The 20,003-nt window shown below is 38.3% G+C and overlaps 3 protein-coding genes across 4 annotated transcripts; all 3 read left to right on the top strand.

Annotated features, from left to right (window-relative positions):
• The first annotated feature begins 261 nt into the window (after positions 1-261).
• LOC122874726 (ribonuclease P protein subunit p25-like protein) lies at positions 262-2,036 on the top strand. The gene has a single exon (XM_044192981.1). It carries the CDS (start codon positions 723-725, stop codon positions 1,392-1,394), a length of 672 nt encoding a protein of 223 aa, XP_044048916.1. The 5' UTR covers positions 262-722; the 3' UTR covers positions 1,395-2,036.
• Positions 2,037-2,694: 658 nt separating this feature from the next.
• LOC122874725 (cytochrome c oxidase subunit 5A, mitochondrial-like) lies at positions 2,695-5,954 on the top strand. Its single transcript, XM_044192980.1, has 5 exons — positions 2,695-2,851; positions 3,725-3,841; positions 5,072-5,193; positions 5,312-5,429; positions 5,532-5,954. Exons 1-4 carry the CDS (start codon positions 2,779-2,781, stop codon positions 5,423-5,425), a joined length of 426 nt encoding a protein of 141 aa, XP_044048915.1. The 5' UTR covers positions 2,695-2,778; the 3' UTR covers positions 5,426-5,429; positions 5,532-5,954.
• A 1,323-nt stretch (positions 5,955-7,277) lies between these two features.
• LOC122874724 (AT-rich interactive domain-containing protein 3A-like) lies at positions 7,278-19,754 on the top strand. Of its 2 annotated transcripts, none has more exons than XM_044192978.1 (9): positions 7,278-7,595; positions 8,285-8,896; positions 14,013-14,087; positions 14,192-14,264; positions 15,873-16,056; positions 16,245-16,504; positions 16,916-17,188; positions 17,283-17,372; positions 18,392-19,754. In XM_044192978.1, the coding sequence occupies exons 1-9, from the start codon at positions 7,569-7,571 to the stop codon at positions 18,529-18,531; spliced, it is 1,734 nt and encodes a 577-aa protein (XP_044048913.1). In that variant the 5' UTR covers positions 7,278-7,568; the 3' UTR covers positions 18,532-19,754. The 2 variants fall into 2 exon arrangements, with proteins under 2 accessions (XP_044048913.1, XP_044048914.1); XM_044192979.1 differs by having other exon boundaries at positions 7,281-7,595; positions 16,245-16,495.
• The last annotated feature ends 249 nt before the right edge of the window (positions 19,755-20,003 follow it).

Here is a 20,003-nt window from a genome sequence, read left to right as displayed (position 1 = left end):
ATGATAGTGCAGAGGAGAAGTTGTTTTGAAAACCATGATATATATTGTATGTTGCCATAACTGTTATATTATTTTCAATTATCTTTACCCCAGTGAGATTGTAGTTTAGTGCAATATCTGTAAAAAGGCACATTAAGAATGTCAACAATCAAAACCAATGCAGTTAAAACAAAGGATTGTTTCAAATGCATGCCTTGTTAAATCTCATTAACGCATGTTTATTCATCCATATAACTCAAGCAACCACATGGACAAATAAAATCTCTGAGCCCTCGAGGGTTTAACAAAAGCTTACCTCCAAAACCAACAAACTAGAATGTGACAGACATTATTAAATGTTGCATGTGCCTTTAAGAGCACTATGTCCCATTCTACATGTCTCTCTCTGAGCCTCATATGTGTTTGTTGGCATCAGCTGTCCTCAGTGCTGAATAGAGCAAGGACATCTTTTCCTTCACGTCAATGGGATTAGAGGAAGAAATACCCTCTTCATACTGCTGGCTGTCATCTCCGTGTGAAGAAGACAAAATGGAAATGCAGTATGGACAGACGACAGAAAGAAGAGCAAGATAAGTCACAAGTTTGGATTAAAAAGCTGATCAGTCTTTAGTTTCTTATACTAACTGAAAAAGAAACGTGTTTTCGATCTCAAGGGAGATATGCAAATAGGCTGCGGACTCAGAAACAGCATCCTGCGCTGTTATTTCGCTGCTTTCTAAACAATGACTGAACCCAGAGGTCAGATGAAGAGTTCAAATGGTGCAAGCAGCACTGTAATGGGACTGCAGTCTGCTTCAGTCAACCCTGATGTCCCATCTTCATCTTTGTCTCCAAAACTTGGCCAGAGCAACTTTAGGAGAGTCAGCCGCACAGAGGACAGCAGTCCCTACCCGATCCCCGGCCTAGCAGCAGACATCCTGCACATGCGAGTAAAAGAAGGAAGCAAGATCCGCAATTTGCTGCGGTTTGCAACAGCTCGCATGCAAGGGGAGGGAAAAGACAGCAATGGGACATCCCTGAGACAGGTGGTTTTCACTGGCTCAGGTAGAGGAGTCACCAAGACCATCACATGTGTGGAGATTCTGAAACGTAAAGTGGGAGGGCTTCACCAGGTGTCCAAGCTCTACTACAAGATGGTAAATGAGGTCTGGGAGAGTCCACAACCGGGAGCACCAGATATAACCATGCAGAGGACAGTTCCTGCTATCTGTATCCTGCTCTCTAAAGACCCTCTGGATCCCCAAGAGCCTGGATACCAACTCCCCCAAACCCTGAATGTTCCCACAGAGGATGCTGAGAGAAGTAGAGCTCTGCTCAGGCCAGCTCACAGTCCCTCCTCACAGCACACCGCCAAGAGAGTCTGTCTGAATGACTGGAGTGTGTGTTCTCCATGAACGTCTGACTACATCATGTGAAATATCAGAAAATGTGCATATATATTAGGCTTGATCAGAGGGTTATTTTATCATGTCATTTTAGCAGCATCAAGTTTGCCTAAAACATGAAATGCCTCTGAATTTCAAGTTTTATATTTTAATGTTTATGTAAGGTATTCTGCCACTAAAGTGAACAAATGCCTTTGCCTCCAATGGCCAAAATGAAAGACAATTTACTCTTTACTTTACTTTAATAATTTACTCTGAATGATTTGTAGCAATGCATGTGCATGTTGAAATTTGAATCTATCTTTTGCAACACTTAGTAACTTTGTTATGAAGAGTAATGTATGAGTTTAAATGATTATTAACAGCAATATAAATGGTCACACTGGTAGTTAAATATTAGTAATATCAGAGTTTATTCTGATGCAAAAGGTCAACAAAGTACTGCAAAAGTACACAAAGTTGGTCACAGTCATATATGAACATCAAGGTTTGCATCAATAGTCTTCATTCTGTTTTCTACTTTTTCATGTTCATTATCATGGATCATAGGACAAGAATGTTTTGGTGTAGGGTTGATTTTCATAATGATGCTGTCTTTTAATTGATTTAACATCACTGGAATAAATGAACTAGTTTGGAAATTCATCTCAACTTTGGTGTTATGCTCATTACCACCTGTCAGCAGTCAATTAATTTTGATCCAAGTTAGTTTGTGTGTGGGGTTTACAATCCTACCTCCAAAACATGTCATCTGGAAGACTTTTTTTCTGCATTATAGTAAAATTTAAAAAAACAATGGTATCCAACACCACAAGCTTTGGGACTATTTAACTCCCATTCTCTCGTTATGTACTGACCGAATATAGCCTGTTGGTAACCTTTATCAAAAATCTAATATTGTTTAAGGGACCATGTGGTACTTATCATTGGGGTCATAGGCGAGGAAAGGCAAAGCTCTATTTGTACAGCACATTTTCATACACAGGGTAATTCAAAGTAATGTCATAGTGACATTAATTGGATCTTATAGAATTTCGGCATAACAGCTGCATTGTATTGTATTGTAAGTTTGTTTTGGCGTCCTACTAAAATATATCCCATGATAACTGAACTTTTCTGTGAGAATAATAATGTATGTATGACCAGGTTGATCCATTTTCCAGTGGAGGAAACTCGTCTTAAAATAAAGTCTTAAAAATCATTAAAATGTTCAGCACTTTACAGTATTATTTCTAGGTCAAAGTCAGAACCAGTAGGTCAACAATACATGAAAAATATCAATGAGCTGCAGTTTGCACATGCGCAGCACGGGATCGCGTACGTGACGAGCTAAGCGGCAAGTTAGTGTCCTCCTGCCAATCCCACCGGTTCGTGTAGCTGGCTGTTCCTCATCATGTTCAGAGCCGCCGTCCGACTCTCAGTCTCCGGTGTCCGGAGTTTAACCCGTACGCAACCGGGGTGCCAAGGTATTTGTTCACCTCTGAATGTTATTTTATAATTTGGTAGTTTCTGAAACTGTCAGGGCGAAATTCTAACGGAAATCGAGTGTGGCTGTCGGCACAATGCGGTGTCCGCACGGCTAACGTTAAGCTAGCTAGATGACGTTAGCTTAGCCAGTTAAACTTTATCTTATAAATACACGCCGCACTGTTAAACGTGTTAATGTTTCAGTCAAATTGTGTGGGCTTTCGTTCAATACCGACACTACCCACACAACCTGGGTGTGTGCTGCTTTGAAAATGTCCCGGTGTTCAGATCGGTGGTGTCTGTGTCCTTGCCATGACCCATTTGGAAGGCTAAGTCTGGGGCCCTGTGGCTCTGCTGCTGATGCTAGTTGCTAACAGGCTAACTGGGTTAGCGTTCTTGATATTAAAGTATGGTTTGGTGCAGACAGTAACAAGCCGGAAACACTCTGATGTTGTCGTGATGGTTTAGCTAATATTTCCCTACATTATCTTTATCTGTTACGGAAGTAAATTATGTAGATGTATCTAGCACTAAAGGCACATTGTGTGATTCCCACATCATCTCAATAAAAATAATAATAATAATAATAATATATTAGCTTAAATATATTATAAGAACCTTGGGAGAAATTGAAATTTCCTGTTTGTCAGTGTGTATTCAGCCTGGTAGGTGCAGTATGTAGGTCATGTCAGGACGTTGGCAATGATCCAGCTGCATTACTAGACAGCATTTGTCCTTTTCTCACTTCACTCAAGTGTAGATATGCTTGACTGTGTTTGCCCTTCCACATTACCTGACACTAGATGCCACTGTTAGTGCTTTATTTTACTGGTGATAGGTTGTCCATACTAAACAATGTTTTCATCGTGCAGCTCTTTTGGCCTCAAGGTGTTACTCACATGGGAAGCAAGAAACAGATGAGGAGTTTGATGCCCGCTGGGTCACCTATTTCAACAAGCCAGACATTGATGCATGGGAGCTGAGAAAAGGTACTTTTATGGATGAAAACTGAGACTGAATACATATCGGTGGGTTTAGCATAAGGAAGTTATTTTCACTAGTTTAATAAGAGTTGGTAAAGATTGAGATTTGGAGCAAAAAAAAGTTGGACCAGGCTCAATTGCTGCAACGCAATCATCTAGCAATACGCTGCATTGGCCAATTACATACATGCAAGCTGGTAATTATTAAGTTTCTGGTAATTATTTTTGCAACTAAAGATAAAATGACTGACACAACTTTCCAGAGTATTAAAATCCTGTCACAGAGCATTATAAACAGCTGTGCAGTATTTTGGCGTCTGATAAGCCATCAGACGCATTCATCTGTTACTCACACTCCAGGACTTCCTGGATCGTTTTTCATCATCCCAGTTGTACCTGAATTATCACACATTCTTTTAATGCATGACTGTTTTCGCCCACTAAGAGACAAAGGCACAACGGAAGAATTGTTTGTGCGGCAGAAAAGAAAGTAAAATAGGGAAAGGTTCATCATCAGGTGATAAATGATAAGACCAGGAAGTTAAGTAAATGGCTCAGTAGGCAGTCCTAGTGGTTTAACATTACACTGAAACATATGTCAGAAAGCAGTGTTGCAAATATGGTTGGTTTAATATTTTAACTTTTAAAAATGTGTGTGCTCAACTTGTATATTGAGACAATATTTAAGGATAAGGTAGGGGTTATTCCATATTTTTCATTAGAAACAAATACCGTGAAAAGAACAAAACTAGCAGTATGTTAGTCTGTCTCTCAGTACTTTCTGACTTTCCTACCCTGTCTGTGGCCCTCATCCCCAAGCCCATTGGCTCCCACTGATGTAAACCTTTGAAACAGGTCACAAATATCAAGTTTCATCGTTAAAACATGCTCAGTAATTTATTTAAAAAATAGTGAGTATTTTTGGCTCCAGGATGGTGTGTGTCCAAAATAAACCACAGTGCCCATGTTCGTCACAATGCAGGAACATGTCACCCATTAACTGGGTGGAGGTCTATGGTACAGAGGGATAAGATACAGTATAGCAGACTACACAGAAAATACTTTTTTTTATTGGGATCAGTTCATTGTTGGTTTTAGTCTTTTTGTGGAAAAAATATAGAATATCGCCAGCCTTATCCTTTAAGCAACCGATGAAATGAAAGAAATGTGGTTTATCGTAAAAGCATTGATTTCTCTCTGTGTTCTCCAGTTAAAAGATGTTATTCCTCCTTCCAGGGATGAACACATTGATCGGTTACGACCTGGTACCTGAGCCAAAGATTCTTGAGGCAGCACTGAGAGCCTGTCGGAGGTTAAACGACTTGGCCAGTGCTATTCGAATTTTGGAAGCTGTGAAGGTGAGAGAAAAAGGCAGTCTCTGAGCTTGGTGATAATTCAGGGAGTGCTGCCAAGCAGCATCTATGCAGTTAGTAGTCATAAGTAAATGATTAATTTTACCATTTCTTATTTCCTCAGGACAAAGCCGGCCCTCATAAAGAGATTTACCCGTACCTGATCCAAGAGCTGAAGCCAACATTAGACGAGCTTGGCATCTCTACACCTGAAGAGCTCGGCATTGACAAAGTATAAATGAGTAAGTATTAAAATTCTCTGATCAGTATTGTAGTTTTTTCCCTCACCAGTTTTGTCAGAAGATTGCAATCTAACAGAAATTTTGTTTGTTTGTTTGTTTCAGATCTAACAACGCTGGATATCCCAGACGGACACAGAACCCTTGTACTTAAATGTTTGCCTCATATAATACGTGTGATATTTAATTTGGCCTTTATTACGTTCTTTTGCTTGTAAAATATTGATGAACCTAATAAAGCAAACTGTATCTTGAGTGTCACAAGTATGTTTGGGATATTTTAAATTAATCTGAGTACTTATTGAAGCAATACATTCATTTTAAGTTGCTTTGCTGGAGAGCAGAGCGTCACTTTACGGTGTACATTGTCAGAGTGTGTCTGGACATTGTGAGAGTCACATTTTGCCACCAGGGAGCAGCGTTTTCATATGAATGTAAAAATCATGATACTGTATTGAAGCTATATCACATCTGTTTTCATTTCAGGGAAAATTTACATGCTTATACAATAAAATTGTTCAAATGGCATGTGGTGTAATGTTATTATCGACACATACCTGGAATATTGCCCGAAGGGACACTAAGTATGACAGCTTAATTCATTTTGAAGTTGTTCTTTTGAGTGGGACAGTAGGCAATTCTTTTTTCTTAACATCCATTGACTTTTCAGGATTTCAAAAACATTTTTTACATGCAGATTGTATTATATGGATACTATTATTTGAATATTTGGATGTTGTGCTTACAATTTCCATGAATGCTACCTTTTATTGGATGTGAGCAGAAAATACATCTAAGGTGTATCAGTAAAATCGTTCAAGGGTTAAGCCATACAGTGTCAAACTAAATTGTAGCTGAATTATTCAACTTTTTTCTCATTAAAAACAAAAGATCAGAATCAGAAATACTTTATTGATCCCAGAGAGGAAACTCTTGTCACAGCAGCTCACTATCACATCAATGCACACAGGAATAGAAGTACTAAGCAAAAAATATAATACACTATAATACAGGTAAGATAAATTAAGTACCAAGTGGGTATAAGTATAAAATTAAAATAAGTGTAAAGTACAAGATAATGGCAAGATACTCTTTGACTTGGAGTGTGAATAGATTGTGATTTATTTCTCAATTTAAGGAATGTTTCTGTCAAACGCTCTCTCCGAAAAAGACACCTTGAGCTTAATGAAAGCTAATTCTTGACTTATTGCTCTTATCCTGTAATCAATCAGGTCATGTCAACAGCATGTGCCTTGGGCTTTTTATACAGGGGTGGGAGTCACTATAAACACTGATTCCCATGAAAGCAGGATTTCCATCATGGTCACATGTGGTATTGGGCTGTTCAAAATAGAAGCACATTAGATGTCCACCAAGGTGCCACATAGCTGTTAAAATCGCTTTTGTAGCCAACCAAAAGTCAAAAGAGTTCTATTTCTCTTGTTTGGACTCTAAGAAACCAATTAGCACTGAGTGCTAAACTTAATCAGACTACAACACGTACATGTTTACCTCAAACACATGACCTCTGCCAGCCTCTGACACATTTTCTTTGGGCACATTTACACACTTTCTGTTAGATTTACATAATCCTGCCAGAATTAATTTCCATGCAGGCTTCTGCTGTGAAATGTAACCCATTTAACAGTGGAGACAAAAGAAAGTGGGTGTAGAGGTCAGACCCATTTGCAATGAATAAATAAAGCAGCTCCAGACAAAAAAAAAAATGTTCTTGTTATATTTTTAGTAAGAGCTCGTGTTACCTTAAATGTACAAGATAATAGCAGTGGGTGGGATTTCCTTGTAAAGTGGGTGGGTAGTTCCACAGAGATGCAGGCAAGAAAACCCACTTTACGAGCTTTACGCACAGGGCGGGCCTTTCCTTCACCCAGGTTGGGGGTGTAGGCCACTCAGTCAGACAATCAAAGATGTTTGAGTTTCCATGAGCACTGACCACGGAGGTAAACGCGCAGCGCATTATAACTTACCCCTCCTCCAGCCCCGATCACTCCGGCCTCCACACTACAGGGGTTTTTTAAAGTCACATTTGATCAGAACAATGTTTTCTGTTTAAAGAAACTGGTCATGCGATGCGATTTATTTCTGCCGGTGGAAAGAAAAACTAGATAAGACCTGTTGGCGATGATGGATTACTCAAAGGCGCAAATGGTGAGTGTCGACGACTGTTTGGTAACGCTCCCACTCGTGTTTGTTACAGTAACAAAGCCAATGACGATTCATTGGTACATTTTCAGGAACATTTCCACTTACACGATTAAGTTTTCGTTTTAGTTATTGATCAAGTGGTTAAGTGGTTTTACGTAATTATTAATGTAGCCTCTGTGTTCGCATTTATCTGCACTTTGATATAAAGTTGACTTTCCATTTTATAAAACTGAAGAAATAGGAAAAGACGTTCTTTCATATTTAAGAAGCTTTTAACAAGGCGAGGACACAGAAAATGTTGGTGAGAAACATTTGTGTCCTGCTTCTAATTTATTCTAATGTATTTTCTGTTCATTAATAATTGTCTCAAACCATTAAGCTTTGTTGCACTTTAATCCACCGATGATGTGTTTCAGAGGCCGAGACAGCCTCTCGTTGACTTCAACTTGAATATTCGTTTGGACCCAAAAACAAATCTGTATAACTTTATTAAGACACGCCTAGTATTTAAACAACAATTTGGTAAACGTTTAATTTGCCTCCTTTTTGTACATACAGTTTCCATTATTTATAACTTTGCATAATTTGCTGCAGCATAAAAAAAGCAAAAACATCTAATTAAACTGTGAGAAGTGAAGTAAGATATGAACTTTCCTCAGTGAAGTTTGTGATTTTGTGTTTTTTGTTCATAGTCAAGCTTATCTGAGGAGGGCAGCTCAGCTGGGTGTGCACAGTTCAGTCCTGCTGGGGTGAAGCTGGAGGCGGTGATGGAGCAGCTGCAGAGACAACAAGAGGCCAAACTGGAGATGAACCTGCAAGAAAAACATCTTCTTCAAGCCCAGCTCCTGTTTGCTCAACGCGCTGCTGCAGCGAGAGCCTCTGGCTCCAGAATGGACTCTGCATTATTTGGCAAAGCAGAAGGACAGATTCATCAAGCAGCTCAACAAGCTTTGAACAGCCATCTCAGCAGAATAGATCCAGATGAGGAAGATGAAGACTCAGATGAGGAGGAACAGGAAATGGTGGAGCCTGAAGAGAACGATGAGGTGGAGGAAGATGACGAGGAGGAGGAGAACGGGCCTCATCAGCAGGCGAAGAAGCCTCGGCTCCAGCAGGTTGCAGGCTTCTCCTTCCCTCCTTATTCCACATCTCAGTCGTCTGCTGTGAAGCAAATGTCCGAATCTCCACCTTCAGCAATAAAACAGGAGCATGAGGAGAAGGAGCTGCAGTCTCCCGCAGGCCAACAAGCCTTCACATCACTCAATGGCTTCGCTGACTGGGGCTATGATGAGCCATTTAAACAAGTAAGTTATCTTTGATTTGACTGCCCAAATCAAGACCGGATTGTTTATCTTCGTTGTATTGTTTACCATCTTTTTATAGGGAAGTTTTGAGTGTTTTCTCTCATAAATTACATTAAATCTCATCGTCATATCCACTCTTGGATGCATTGTAGTGATTATAACTCCATTTTAAAGTTCAATTCGTCTTTACAGAGCGGAGATGAACATCTTTTTAGCTGGTGTGTGTTCTAACTCTTATTATTAATTGTTGACTTCTTCCTGCTGAGAGTCAAGCTCGCTGCTGCCTGGTCTGCCTCCCGTTCTCCCACATGTGGAGGAAGGAGCGTGTCCCTTTGGCAAGATGCCCGAACTTGATGGTGTTTAATTATTGGCCTGGCCAGACATCTCTCCTTCCGTTATAATTCACCGCATGTCTCTCACTTCTAAAGCGTTCTGGCCACCAGCCGAGCTAATTGGTCTTGGCTGTGATCCAGTCCTAACTGTTCAAAGCAGCCGGTTCAGGTCTAACAGAGATGGAGTTAAAATGAGAGCTTAATGAAATAGTCTCACGGTGTATTTATGCACGGGGTTGGTTTCAATGGTTAACCACTATAAGGAACTGCTGGGTAGGGAGGTGGGCGTTTCTCTCTTTGTATCAGCCAGATCTCCTTTTAACATGAAAAATAGATATGTTTGACTTCTTATAGGAAACACAGGGTCCCTCCATAGATTTTTTTCATTATGCAGACCAATCTGATGGTTCTTCTGTTTCCCTTGAAAAGGCCCCACTTCAGTACAATACATTATGATCAATGAGGCCTGAGGGCAGAGGGACAGCTGGATTAGAGCCTTGCAGCATACCAGAAAGCAACTACCCATAAAGTTTACTTACAGTAGTTTCAGTGGAGCAGAATGGGCTCTTGGTATTTATTAGAAGTTTTACACACCTCATGTTGATTTTTATTTTAAATTTTTTTTAGAGAGTTTTCATAATTTCTTGTGCTTTTCTTTCTTCTCTGTTGCCTGAGTTTAGGTAAAAGTTACATGTGCAGTGAAAGGTTGCTGGTTCTCTTTTATAAATTTAAGATCCATGATCGTTCAAAAAGTTGTGTTCATTGGCCTCTTTTAAAACCTCGACAGGCTCATAAAACTCACTGCTGACGTAGCTGTAGCTCAGTGGATTGCTTTGCATAATTTAGCTGTCACTTGGCAACACTAAATGGCAGCTTAATTCAGCTGCAAGTAATCAATACATTATATGGTTGCTGCACTGAGAATGCATTTCCTTTTCTCAGAACAGCACACAACAGCCGGGGCAATGAAGAGCATTTCTTCTGTTTTAGTTAAAGCACAATAACGAGTTGTGAGAGTGTTGTTTAAAAGAACTTGATTACAAGTGTGTGTGTGTGTGTGTGTGTGTGTGTGTGTGTGTGTGTGTGTGTGTGTGAAATGGTTTGGATTCTGTTTTTTAAAGCACAAGAAACATCTCAGAACCTTAATTTATCATTAGAACAAATATATGCGAGAAGTTTGCTGTGACCCATTTGTGTCAAGATTTGCAGACATCTTCGTATGTGGTCAGATTAACTTTGGATGATGTTTAAATAACTTAATAATATTTGATTTCATCCTGTTTTACCTATATATTAAGTTAAGCTAAAAATCAGTAACTGTATAGGTTTCTTTATCATTGCTAACTGGTTTGGCATTGAACTTAGCAAGCTATAGGAAAATGATCTGCAGCCTATAACCAGATACAAAGTTGCAAATGCTTTGCACTTTACCTAAAATGTAGATGTGTCGCTGTTTGTTTGTTAATGTTTGAGTGAATTTCAAAACAGGACTCCTTTTCAGTAGTTTGCGGTGAAGCTGTCTTATGTGACAAATAAGTTCACTTTGTTACATGTAGTTTGAAATGGGCTCTTTTGCGAGTTAAATGGTGGCTGGTTGAAATGGTTGTAATTATTTAATTTTGTTTCTCCTCTTTTCACCCTGAAATTGTGTCCCTCTCTACTACTTCTTTGGGTTTTTCTTTCATTAATTTAATTAATCAAACATCTTTGAAGATCTGGACATGCTGTACAGCCATTGTTCACTCCTAGTGTGGGGTCTCATTGCCCGCCCTTAAATGTAGCAGGGGCGGGGTGAGAAAGCCCCCGATCACTCTCAGTCCCAGCTCACAGCACAGCAAGGGGCCAGATAAATGATCTTGACTTGTTCGGATGACTAAAGGCCCAATATTTTTGATTTAGATTAAAAATTTGGTCCCCCCCTGCAGTTACATTGAAATTTGGAGAGGGATACATTTTCACTGTTGCTCTGCTGGAGCAGCTGAGTGATTTTAATGAAGCTCATTATAACAGTAGTAGGTAGTTTCCGGTTGGTGTTAATGTTTGAGTATTTTAATGGGGCATTTCAAATTAAGTGTCATTTATTTATTTATGTATCTTGACTAGTTGAACAGACATACTTACAGAACTACTTTGTGTATAGTAATATGCATTAACCTGATAATTTCTACTTTAAATATTTAAAACAATTTAAAAGCCTAATAAAAAATAGCCTTTTTTAACAAAACAAAAGAAACCTTTTCCTGACCTACGTACTGAATACTATCAGGATTCCCAGGGCTGGATGTGTGAAAACTCTGTGAGCAATTAACTGAAAGCTCTTTGTTAAGAGATCCACAGTAGGTCTCACTTGCTCATCAATAAGGGGGGAAGGGTTTTATTTCCATTTGATGGTGAAAAGACTGGGATGTTTATCTACCTTCACATCAATAAGCTTTCTGGTGGGGGAGTAGAAGTCCTTTTTATTAGAAATTCTAAGCTGAAGCCATTAGTTGAGTCGATGGCTCTGCCACCACAGGGGCAGAGTTGTGTGTGTGTGTGTGTGTGTGTGTGTGTGTGTGTGTGTAAGATGGATACATACAGTTATACTGTTTAACCAGTTTAACAACTAAAAACAAAAACAAAGGAATTATTTTCCAGAGGAAAAGTTGGTGTTTAAAGGGGTCCAACAGTGAATCCCAACCAGGGGTACTCTGGTACCCAATGGGTAACTTCTTTCTGCAGTTACGTAGAAAGATCCTGGAATAGCTAAAGTGATTTTTTTATTTTATTTTTTAAAAGAAAGAAAATTACAATTTGATTTAAAAACTATATACTCACATTGAGTCAGTGTGTGTGTGTGTGTGTGTGTGTGTGTGTATATATATATATATATATATATATATATATATATATATATATATATATATATATATATATATATATATATATATATATATATATATATATATATATATATATATATATATATATATATATATATATATATTAGTATGAACATTAGCAAGTGAACAGAAAAGTTCAAACAGTTAGCTAAAAGTAATAAATGAATGGTTAAAATATGATAAAGATTGAAATTGATAAGTTTCGCTAAACGTTATGGATAAATGATTGGAATAGCTAAAAGTGATAGGACTGTGGGGGTACATCTGACAACAAAGGTTGGGAACCACTGCACTACAACATTACGCAGCTGTTTGTGTGTCAGCATTTGCAGTTTGAATTGTGTTTTTACTGTAAACATGAGGAGAGTTACAGTTGGACTGGTGGCCAGCCGATTATTGGTTCCCATGTATTTTATAGCTCAGAGGGTGAAATGTTAAGGTCATTAGCCCCAAGTTGGATCAGGTTGCCATGCCAAACATTTAGTGAATGGGATAATGTGTTTAAAGTACAAAATGATAAATTTAAACGCAAATAGCAAGTAAAATCATTATCACGGAAGACATGGAAAACAAAAAACGTCCATTATTTTTATAAGCCACAAGCATGATAATTGAAGCATTTGTCAAATACACATGCTTGTTTTAATATAAAACATGTTCACATAAAACAAGAGCATGGACTGAATGGCATGTGTGCAATGCCCCTCTTCAGCCTACAGAAAGCCAACAATAGATATCCAACAAGAAAACAGACATTTCATAAGCTGCGACTAAATCAACAATAGTCCTAAAATAAATTCATTGTAATGTCAGTTTTGAATAAAGAAAGGAGGGAAAAAAATCATCATCTACTTGACAGACCATTCTTAAGACAAGCAGCATCATGCAGCTCTCTGTGAGCATTAGCAGGACAATAACCTCTCAGCAGGCTTTTTCCACACTGTTACACACACTGCCCTCCACTCACATTTTTAACCTTTAACTGTTATGTTATGGGGGGAGGTGATGGAGGAATAACACGTCGTATCAAACTACTTAATGAGCATGGGACCTATTATTAAAGATTTGTTGTGAGCAGTTTCATGTAGGAACTCTTTTCTTTCTACCGATAGTTCCCACATGAAACTGCTCACAACAAGATCTGTGGATTATCTTGAGTAACCGGGACATGATTTCTGGAAAGAGACAGTTGAGTTTTTCAAATTTATTTTTTTCCCACTCTGAGCACCACAAGCCGAGTGCCATATAGTTCCATTATATTAATACAGATATCTCCAAAACTCTGCAACTCACACCAAAATAATCTAGATGGATAAATAGCACTACAGGTAAGAGGAAAAATATGTAATTCTGATTTTGGGGTGAAATGTCCCTTTAATCTCCTTTTTACTCTGCCCCGCTTTAAACAGACACTCCCATTTGAAAAATATGCATTCATGTGTACACAACGCAGCCAGATGCTTACAGTGACCAACTGTTTGCCATCTGACTGTCCTGCAGTCAACAGTGGTTTCAACGCTGGGAAAAATAGCAGGTGTGGACACAGGAGGTGGAAAGCATAAAGTCCAGAGTCCTTGAGGAAAACGTGACAAATGAAGAGAAGCTTTAAATAGGAATGGTATCTCACTGAAAATACAACATCCCAGTGTTTGTTTGATTTTAATAATCTTGTGTCTATATACTGCATGTCTGGTGGGCAGTATATAAGGTAACACCATCTATAGTATAGTACCATATGTACATCCATTTTTAGTCTGAAATAAGCAATTGGAAATTAACTACTAAACTTGCCGGTGTTTTTGCTGTGCTCTCCTCATTACATTCACCATATAAAGCAGTCAAAGAGGACAATCTGAAGGACAAACTGTTCACTGATGGTTCTCTCTGTGGGTGTATTTACAGAGAGGGAGTGCCATCTGGGCTGAGGAGAATGATGGAGGAAAAGTAAGAGGAGAACCATCCAGGGACTTTGCCAAGGTCAGTAGATTTAGTAGATGTATGTAAACAAAAAAAATGCCTGAAATAATCAGAGTAACCGTTGACTAGCTTGTTGCTGACGGGTTTTTCCCCCCAACTTACAGCTTTATGAACTGGATAATGACCCACAACGGAAGGAGTTTCTTGATGATCTCTTTGTCTTTATGCAGAAACGAGGTAAGATTCAGAGTTAGACCCTTCTGGATTTGTGAGTAGCTAAGGCGGCTTTTGTTAATGTTCCTTTCTTACTTTGTTAATGTTCCTTTCTTAAGTCTTTTCAGCATCAAATATACAAAGTAGTGGTGCTCTTGAGGCATTGCTGTTAGAATGCTTTTTTGATGTCACTGTGCTTATTTGTTAATAAAGGAAAGGCAATTTCAGCTGCAGAGCTGGCGTTGTAGCTGACATTTAAATTCTACTGTATGTGAATGCAACAACATATATTAGTGTTTAACTGCTGGTCAAAGTTGAGGACTGGCTGATCTTTGGTTGAGCTGAAAAGTGTCGGCTGTTAAAAATGTACCCCTATTTGTTTTTGTGTAGAGTAAAAAAAATAAAAAATTAAATGTTGATGCATTTATTTTTTAAGTTTACTGTATTATCTCATGAATTTACTTCATATTATACAGTAACTGAATTCACTATTTTCATAGCTTTGCAATAAAAAAAGTTAAAGAAAAAGTTATATACCCCAGGAGTTATACAAAACAATCAGAGAATCAAATGAGTAAGTAAAAGTAATTGTTTCCAAAATGTCAAATATTAAATTAGAAAATAAATGCTGGTCCTTAAATGCAAAAATGTAAGGGTTAAAATGTCAAAGTGGTTTCTCAAATTTGGCTGTTTTTTTTTTTTTTTTTTACTGGAGGTTAGTTTAAAGCTGGGGACACAGATTGTATTATCAATTTATAAAAAGCAATACAAACTGTCTGGTCCATTATAGTATAATAGGTAACAAACTTGAAGATCTACAGGTCAAAAAATGAACCCCATAGGTTTTACTAGTATAAAGTAAACACTCTCAAATATATTTATTATATTTAAGTGTTTGGGTGCTAATAATACAACTCATGATCATTTCTCAGTTTTATATGGAATTTAAAGTGACTAAAATCTACATTACACTAAAAATCTAGGATTGTTTTAATTGACTAAAAACAACAATTTTTTTCTACATAAACCACAATCTAAATGCCTTGAGGCTTTTACAGTATACTTTTGTCTATACCTTCAATCCTATAGTTGTCTAGCAGTGTTAAGTACTGAATGTTAAGGATTAATTAATTTGGTCCAATTCAAACAAATCCCAGTCAAACAAAAATAGATGCATCGGGACACTCGTGTGCGTCTGTAGCATATGTTCATCTTAAGCACAAAGTAATCTTGTTTCTAGAACTGCTTTTTAGCCTCCTTCATTAATTGGCTTTACTCCACATCGGGATTGGAAGGGTTAGCTGTCAACCCCTGTGATTGGCAGGCACTGCTGGCTCTAAAAGCACCCCTCCCCCCGCGCTCAAATCAATGCAGCAACAGAGCTGCTGTTGTGGAATCATCCCCACCCCCATCCATCTGAAATAAGCGTCATTAGAGAAGTCTAACCACACAGATCATACATGCTAAGCCATATTACCTAACATTATCCTCAGGTGGGTAAGTCATCTTCCGCCTCGTGCATGTCCTTAATAGTGCTTTTACAAGAACACTCTTGTTTTATACCAACTTTTCAGGAGCAGAATTCAAAGAAAATTAATTTATTTCGTTGTATTTATCCTCTCACTCATTCAGGAACTCCTGTGAACCGCATTCCCATCATGGCGAAGCAGGTGCTGGACCTGTACAGGCTTTATAAGCTTGTGACAGAGAAGGGAGGCCTGGTGGAGGTTATTAACAAGAAGATCTGGAGGGAGATCACCAAAGGTCTCAACCTCCCCACATCCATCACCAGCGCAGCCTTCACCCTCCGCACCCAGTAGGTGTCTCTCTCATTTGTAACATAAACACTAAAGAAGTTGTTGCGTTGACAGACATTCTCTTCAGGAACAAACGGAGGAATAAAATATGAAACTCACTCAATGGATGCATTAAATGTTTGACCGGTTACACCCTATTTTATTTTAAAATAGAGCTCATTTGCACCTATGAAACTTTTCCTTGCAGGTATATGAAGTATCTGTACCCGTTTGAGTGTGAGAAGAAGGGCCTGAGTTCTCCAGGTGAGCTGCAGGCTGCCATCGACGGTAATCGCAGAGAAGGTCGACGTCCCAGCTACACAAACAGCCTGTACCGCTACTCTCCCTCCCCGAGCTCTGCTCCGCACGCCCTCCTCTCCTCACCCACGATGCAAACCACCCCGACCGGACACAATGGCCTGAATACATCCGCTAGTCCAAATCTGAAGAGAAACAGGGGTATGACAGGGGAGTGTGTGCTGTGTTACATTCGTAATAAAACTGGTATCCCTGATTTGATATCTGATAAATCTGATCCATCTTGGATTCCACATAGTTTTATACTAATCCATTAGAGGATACTTCTTAGATCACGCTGCCCTGTCTCCATTTACTATGGCTGCCTTGTGGTGAAACAGGGCGATGGAAGATACTTGTCACCTCTAGTGGTTTAAATCTTCCCACACATTTAGCAGATTTATAATGAAATAGATTACATTTTTCAGTATTAATGCAGGTTACATTGACAGGATAATTTTTCAGGCATATTATGAACTGCTACCATTTTATCTGCCATTTTCCTTAGCTTTTTCTTTGTGCTGTTCTTTATGATTTCACAATATGTTTAAAATTATTTTCACTTCATTTTTTTCCAATCAGATGAGACGTCCACCCCTATAATACCCAGCCGGCTGCCCATGGCTCTTGCACTGGGACAGCAGCAGCAGCAGCTGGCACAAGCTGCCACATTAGAGCATCTGAGAGAGAGGCTGGAGCGAGGAGCAGGCGGAGCTGCAGCCGACGGTCCAGAGAAGAAAATGATGCGGCTGGCGGAGGAGCAGCAACGCCTCATGCAGCAGGCCCTCCAACAAAACCTCCTGGCAATTGCCTCTCACTTCAACCCCATGAACCACAAACTTAACAATGGACATGGTGAGTTGCTGTTTGCTGTTATTTTATTATTACTGGTACTTAACATGATTTTAGGAAAGTCCATTAATTGGAGAATTTTCTTTTTCTCCCACAGAAAGCAAACAGGATTTGTCTCAGAGTATCTCCACTAATGGCGCAGCCAGTATCAGTGTATCTGTGGAGGTCAATGGCACCACTTACTCAGGTGAGTAATTCGCTCTGTTGTTGTTTTTTTGTTTTTTTTTCCTTTTCTTTAAAATTCCAAAACAAGAAAAGAAGCATCTAGGAAATGTATTTTTATTAAATTAATATTTAAATGTGTTCACATTTTGTTTTTAAATCATATTATTCAGTTATATATATTTCCAATCTTTTTAGTGAATTTTGTTATATATTGTAAAAACGATACATATTGTTATATGTGAGTCTGCACTTTACTATACGTCACACTTTATATAATAACCACAACTAGAAGCTCAGTCTCTCAATCTCTTATCTGTGCGTTAAGTATGAAGTTAGAGCAAGCAGGAGCTGGCTCTGTCAAAGGGGTAAAAAATGCCTCTAAAGCTCAGTAATTAACACGTTATCTCGTTTAAGTGCCTAAGTAAACACCTAAGTGTAAAAACAACAGTCTGTGGTTTTACGGGGGGTTATGTGCAGGATTATTTCTTGGCTGGGAGCATTGACTTCCTTCCACAACTTGCCGTTTTTACCGTTCGGTTTTGTACGGATTAAACAAACAAGATATAATGTGTTAATTAGTGCGCTTTAGTGGTGCTGGTAGGCAGATTTGTTACCTTTTGGACAGAGTCAGGCTAGCTGTTTCCCTTGGCTTCCAGTCTCTATGCTAAGCTAAGCTAGCCTCCTGGCTCTAGTTTTATATGTAGTGTACAGATATGAGTGGTATTGATCTTCTCATCTAACTCTTAGCAAGAAAGCAAATAAGCGTCTTTTCCAAAATATCAAACTATTCCTTTAATACTACTGTATTTTACTGTCCTTTGTACCTGCATTTTAGTTTTTTGTATCTGTATACACTGCAACACTAAAGGATTTCATTCCTCCATATACAAAGTATTTAATGACACTAAATTCTCCCTTGAAGTTGATCTTGAAATTTGTAATTTCTGCAAATATGACAAGTTAATCATACAATATGTGCTTTTTAATGTCTGTTGTTTTTATTTCAATATTTTAATCTTCTCTTTGATGTCTGCATTGCAGGAACACTGTTTGCCCAGAAGTCAGCTGCTCCTGTGGCGTCACAGGCTGTAACTCTGGCAGGAACAAGTGGTTTCAGTGCCCTCTCCTCCTCACACAGTCCCCACTCTTCATCTTCCACCTCCTCAAATGGACCAAATTAACACTCACTGTTCTGAGAAAAATTATTACACAATGTACCTCTTATCAGACAAAAACTGTATGAATTCTAGGGAAAATCAGCTGCAACACATGAAGCAATTTAATTTTTTCTAGCATTATTTTCCATTACTTTGACAGTGTAATGTGCTTTAAATGAGTTTTGTCAAGCGGACATTGATTTTTGACCTCATAGGCGTCCAAACTGACTATAATGTAGATTCAGATCACAGTTTACTTTAGTGCCTGTTAGAAGCTTTTTTTAAATGAAGTGGCATTCATGAGCTTCACAAGGTTTGTCTGTAAATGTCTTTAGAGCAAACAAAAAGTGCACCGTGAGAACTAATGCTAAGCCTCTTTGGGTGTCAACTACATTTATAGCTAATTATCGAACAGTTCTGTGGCTGCCTTTTTCCATAGTAGAACAGTGTAGTTGCCAAAGTGCAAAAAGCCAAAAATGAAGACCAAAAAGCCTGTCAAAAGTGTCATAACCTGTCTGTAACTATTTTGCTGAAATCATGTTTTATCCCTCCTGGTAAACATTTGGTTTAACTTGAGTGAAAGTTCATAGTTTATACTTTTCACAGCAGCTTTTAGGGATTATGTACACCATCAGTTTCCCCAGAAACATTGTATCCTAAAGAATCAAATGGAATTTGAAATTAATCGGTTTCAGGTTTGGTGGAATTTTTTTTAATGTTTTGTATTGTGTTTTATTTTACTTTTTTTATTTTTTATTTAATCATTTGGTTCATATTTACAAAACAGTTTATTTCATGTTGGCTGTGAATCAAAGGCAAAATGTGAGAGACAAGGTTTCTGCTGGGAGCTATACGGAGGATGTAGGTGATACAAATTTACCTCAGTTGACTTGACAATTGACTCAGGAATGTCCTCTCAACTCATCACTGTTACACTCATAATATATTACTGTGTTGTATTTGTATAAATGCAGAGAATGTATCGTCAATGACCTCAAGCTTTTGACAACACTGAAACAGTGCTACCTCACTCTTCTAGAGAAATATGCAATACTTAATGCAGCATGTGTTAATTTAGCCATCTGCTGAAATATACTGTATCTGGACAATCGAGCAGACATACCATTGCAAACAAATGTCACTGTGAACTTGACAACTGTTAAAAAAACAACTCTGCTTTGGTCTTTGATTAACGTATTTCTTGGACATGTGGCCATAAGAAATAAAACAATCTTGTGTGCTCTAAAGACTGTGTTATGTTTGTGAACCCCTCAGTGCTTTTGCCTTTTATGGAGATAAATTGAAAGATCATAATGTTCTTTATAATGTTAGCTATTTTAATATTTCATGTGGCATGCATATGATAGTGTTAATTTTAGTTTTTAAAATTGTGTAGTAGTCTTTATATTTGTGTTACGGCTTGAACAAAGTAAGTGAACATTCTATACCATGAGTGACAAAATAATCTCAACACAAGGTCCACATGTTGTCCATAT

The sequence above is a fragment of the Siniperca chuatsi genome, linkage group LG4 (assembly GCF_020085105.1).
Source record: "Siniperca chuatsi isolate FFG_IHB_CAS linkage group LG4, ASM2008510v1, whole genome shotgun sequence".
Classification (NCBI taxonomy): domain Eukaryota; kingdom Metazoa; phylum Chordata; class Actinopteri; order Centrarchiformes; family Sinipercidae; genus Siniperca; species Siniperca chuatsi.
This window is presented reverse-complemented; position numbering and strand designations above follow the sequence as displayed.

What these genes read in the sequence shown, in the direction of transcription:
- LOC122874726 (XM_044192981.1), top strand. Translation starts at nt 723, where the DNA reads ATGACTGAACCCAGAGGTCAGATGAAGAGTTCAAATGGTGCAAGCAGC.
- LOC122874725 (XM_044192980.1), top strand. Translation starts at nt 2,779, where the DNA reads ATGTTCAGAGCCGCCGTCCGACTCTCAGTCTCCGGTGTCCGGAGTTTA. An exon ending in TACGCAACCGGGGTGCCAAG is followed by an intron (nt 2,852 to 3,724) that starts GTATTTGTTCAC and finishes TTCATCGTGCAG; the next exon opens with CTCTTTTGGCCTCAAGGTGT. An exon ending in TGCATGGGAGCTGAGAAAAG is followed by an intron (nt 3,842 to 5,071) that starts GTACTTTTATGG and finishes TCCTCCTTCCAG; the next exon opens with GGATGAACACATTGATCGGT.
- LOC122874724 (XM_044192978.1), top strand. Translation starts at nt 7,569, where the DNA reads ATGATGGATTACTCAAAGGCGCAAATG. An exon ending in ATTACTCAAAGGCGCAAATG is followed by an intron (nt 7,596 to 8,284) that starts GTGAGTGTCGAC and finishes TTTTGTTCATAG; the next exon opens with TCAAGCTTATCTGAGGAGGG. An exon ending in CATCCAGGGACTTTGCCAAG is followed by an intron (nt 14,088 to 14,191) that starts GTCAGTAGATTT and finishes CCCAACTTACAG; the next exon opens with CTTTATGAACTGGATAATGA.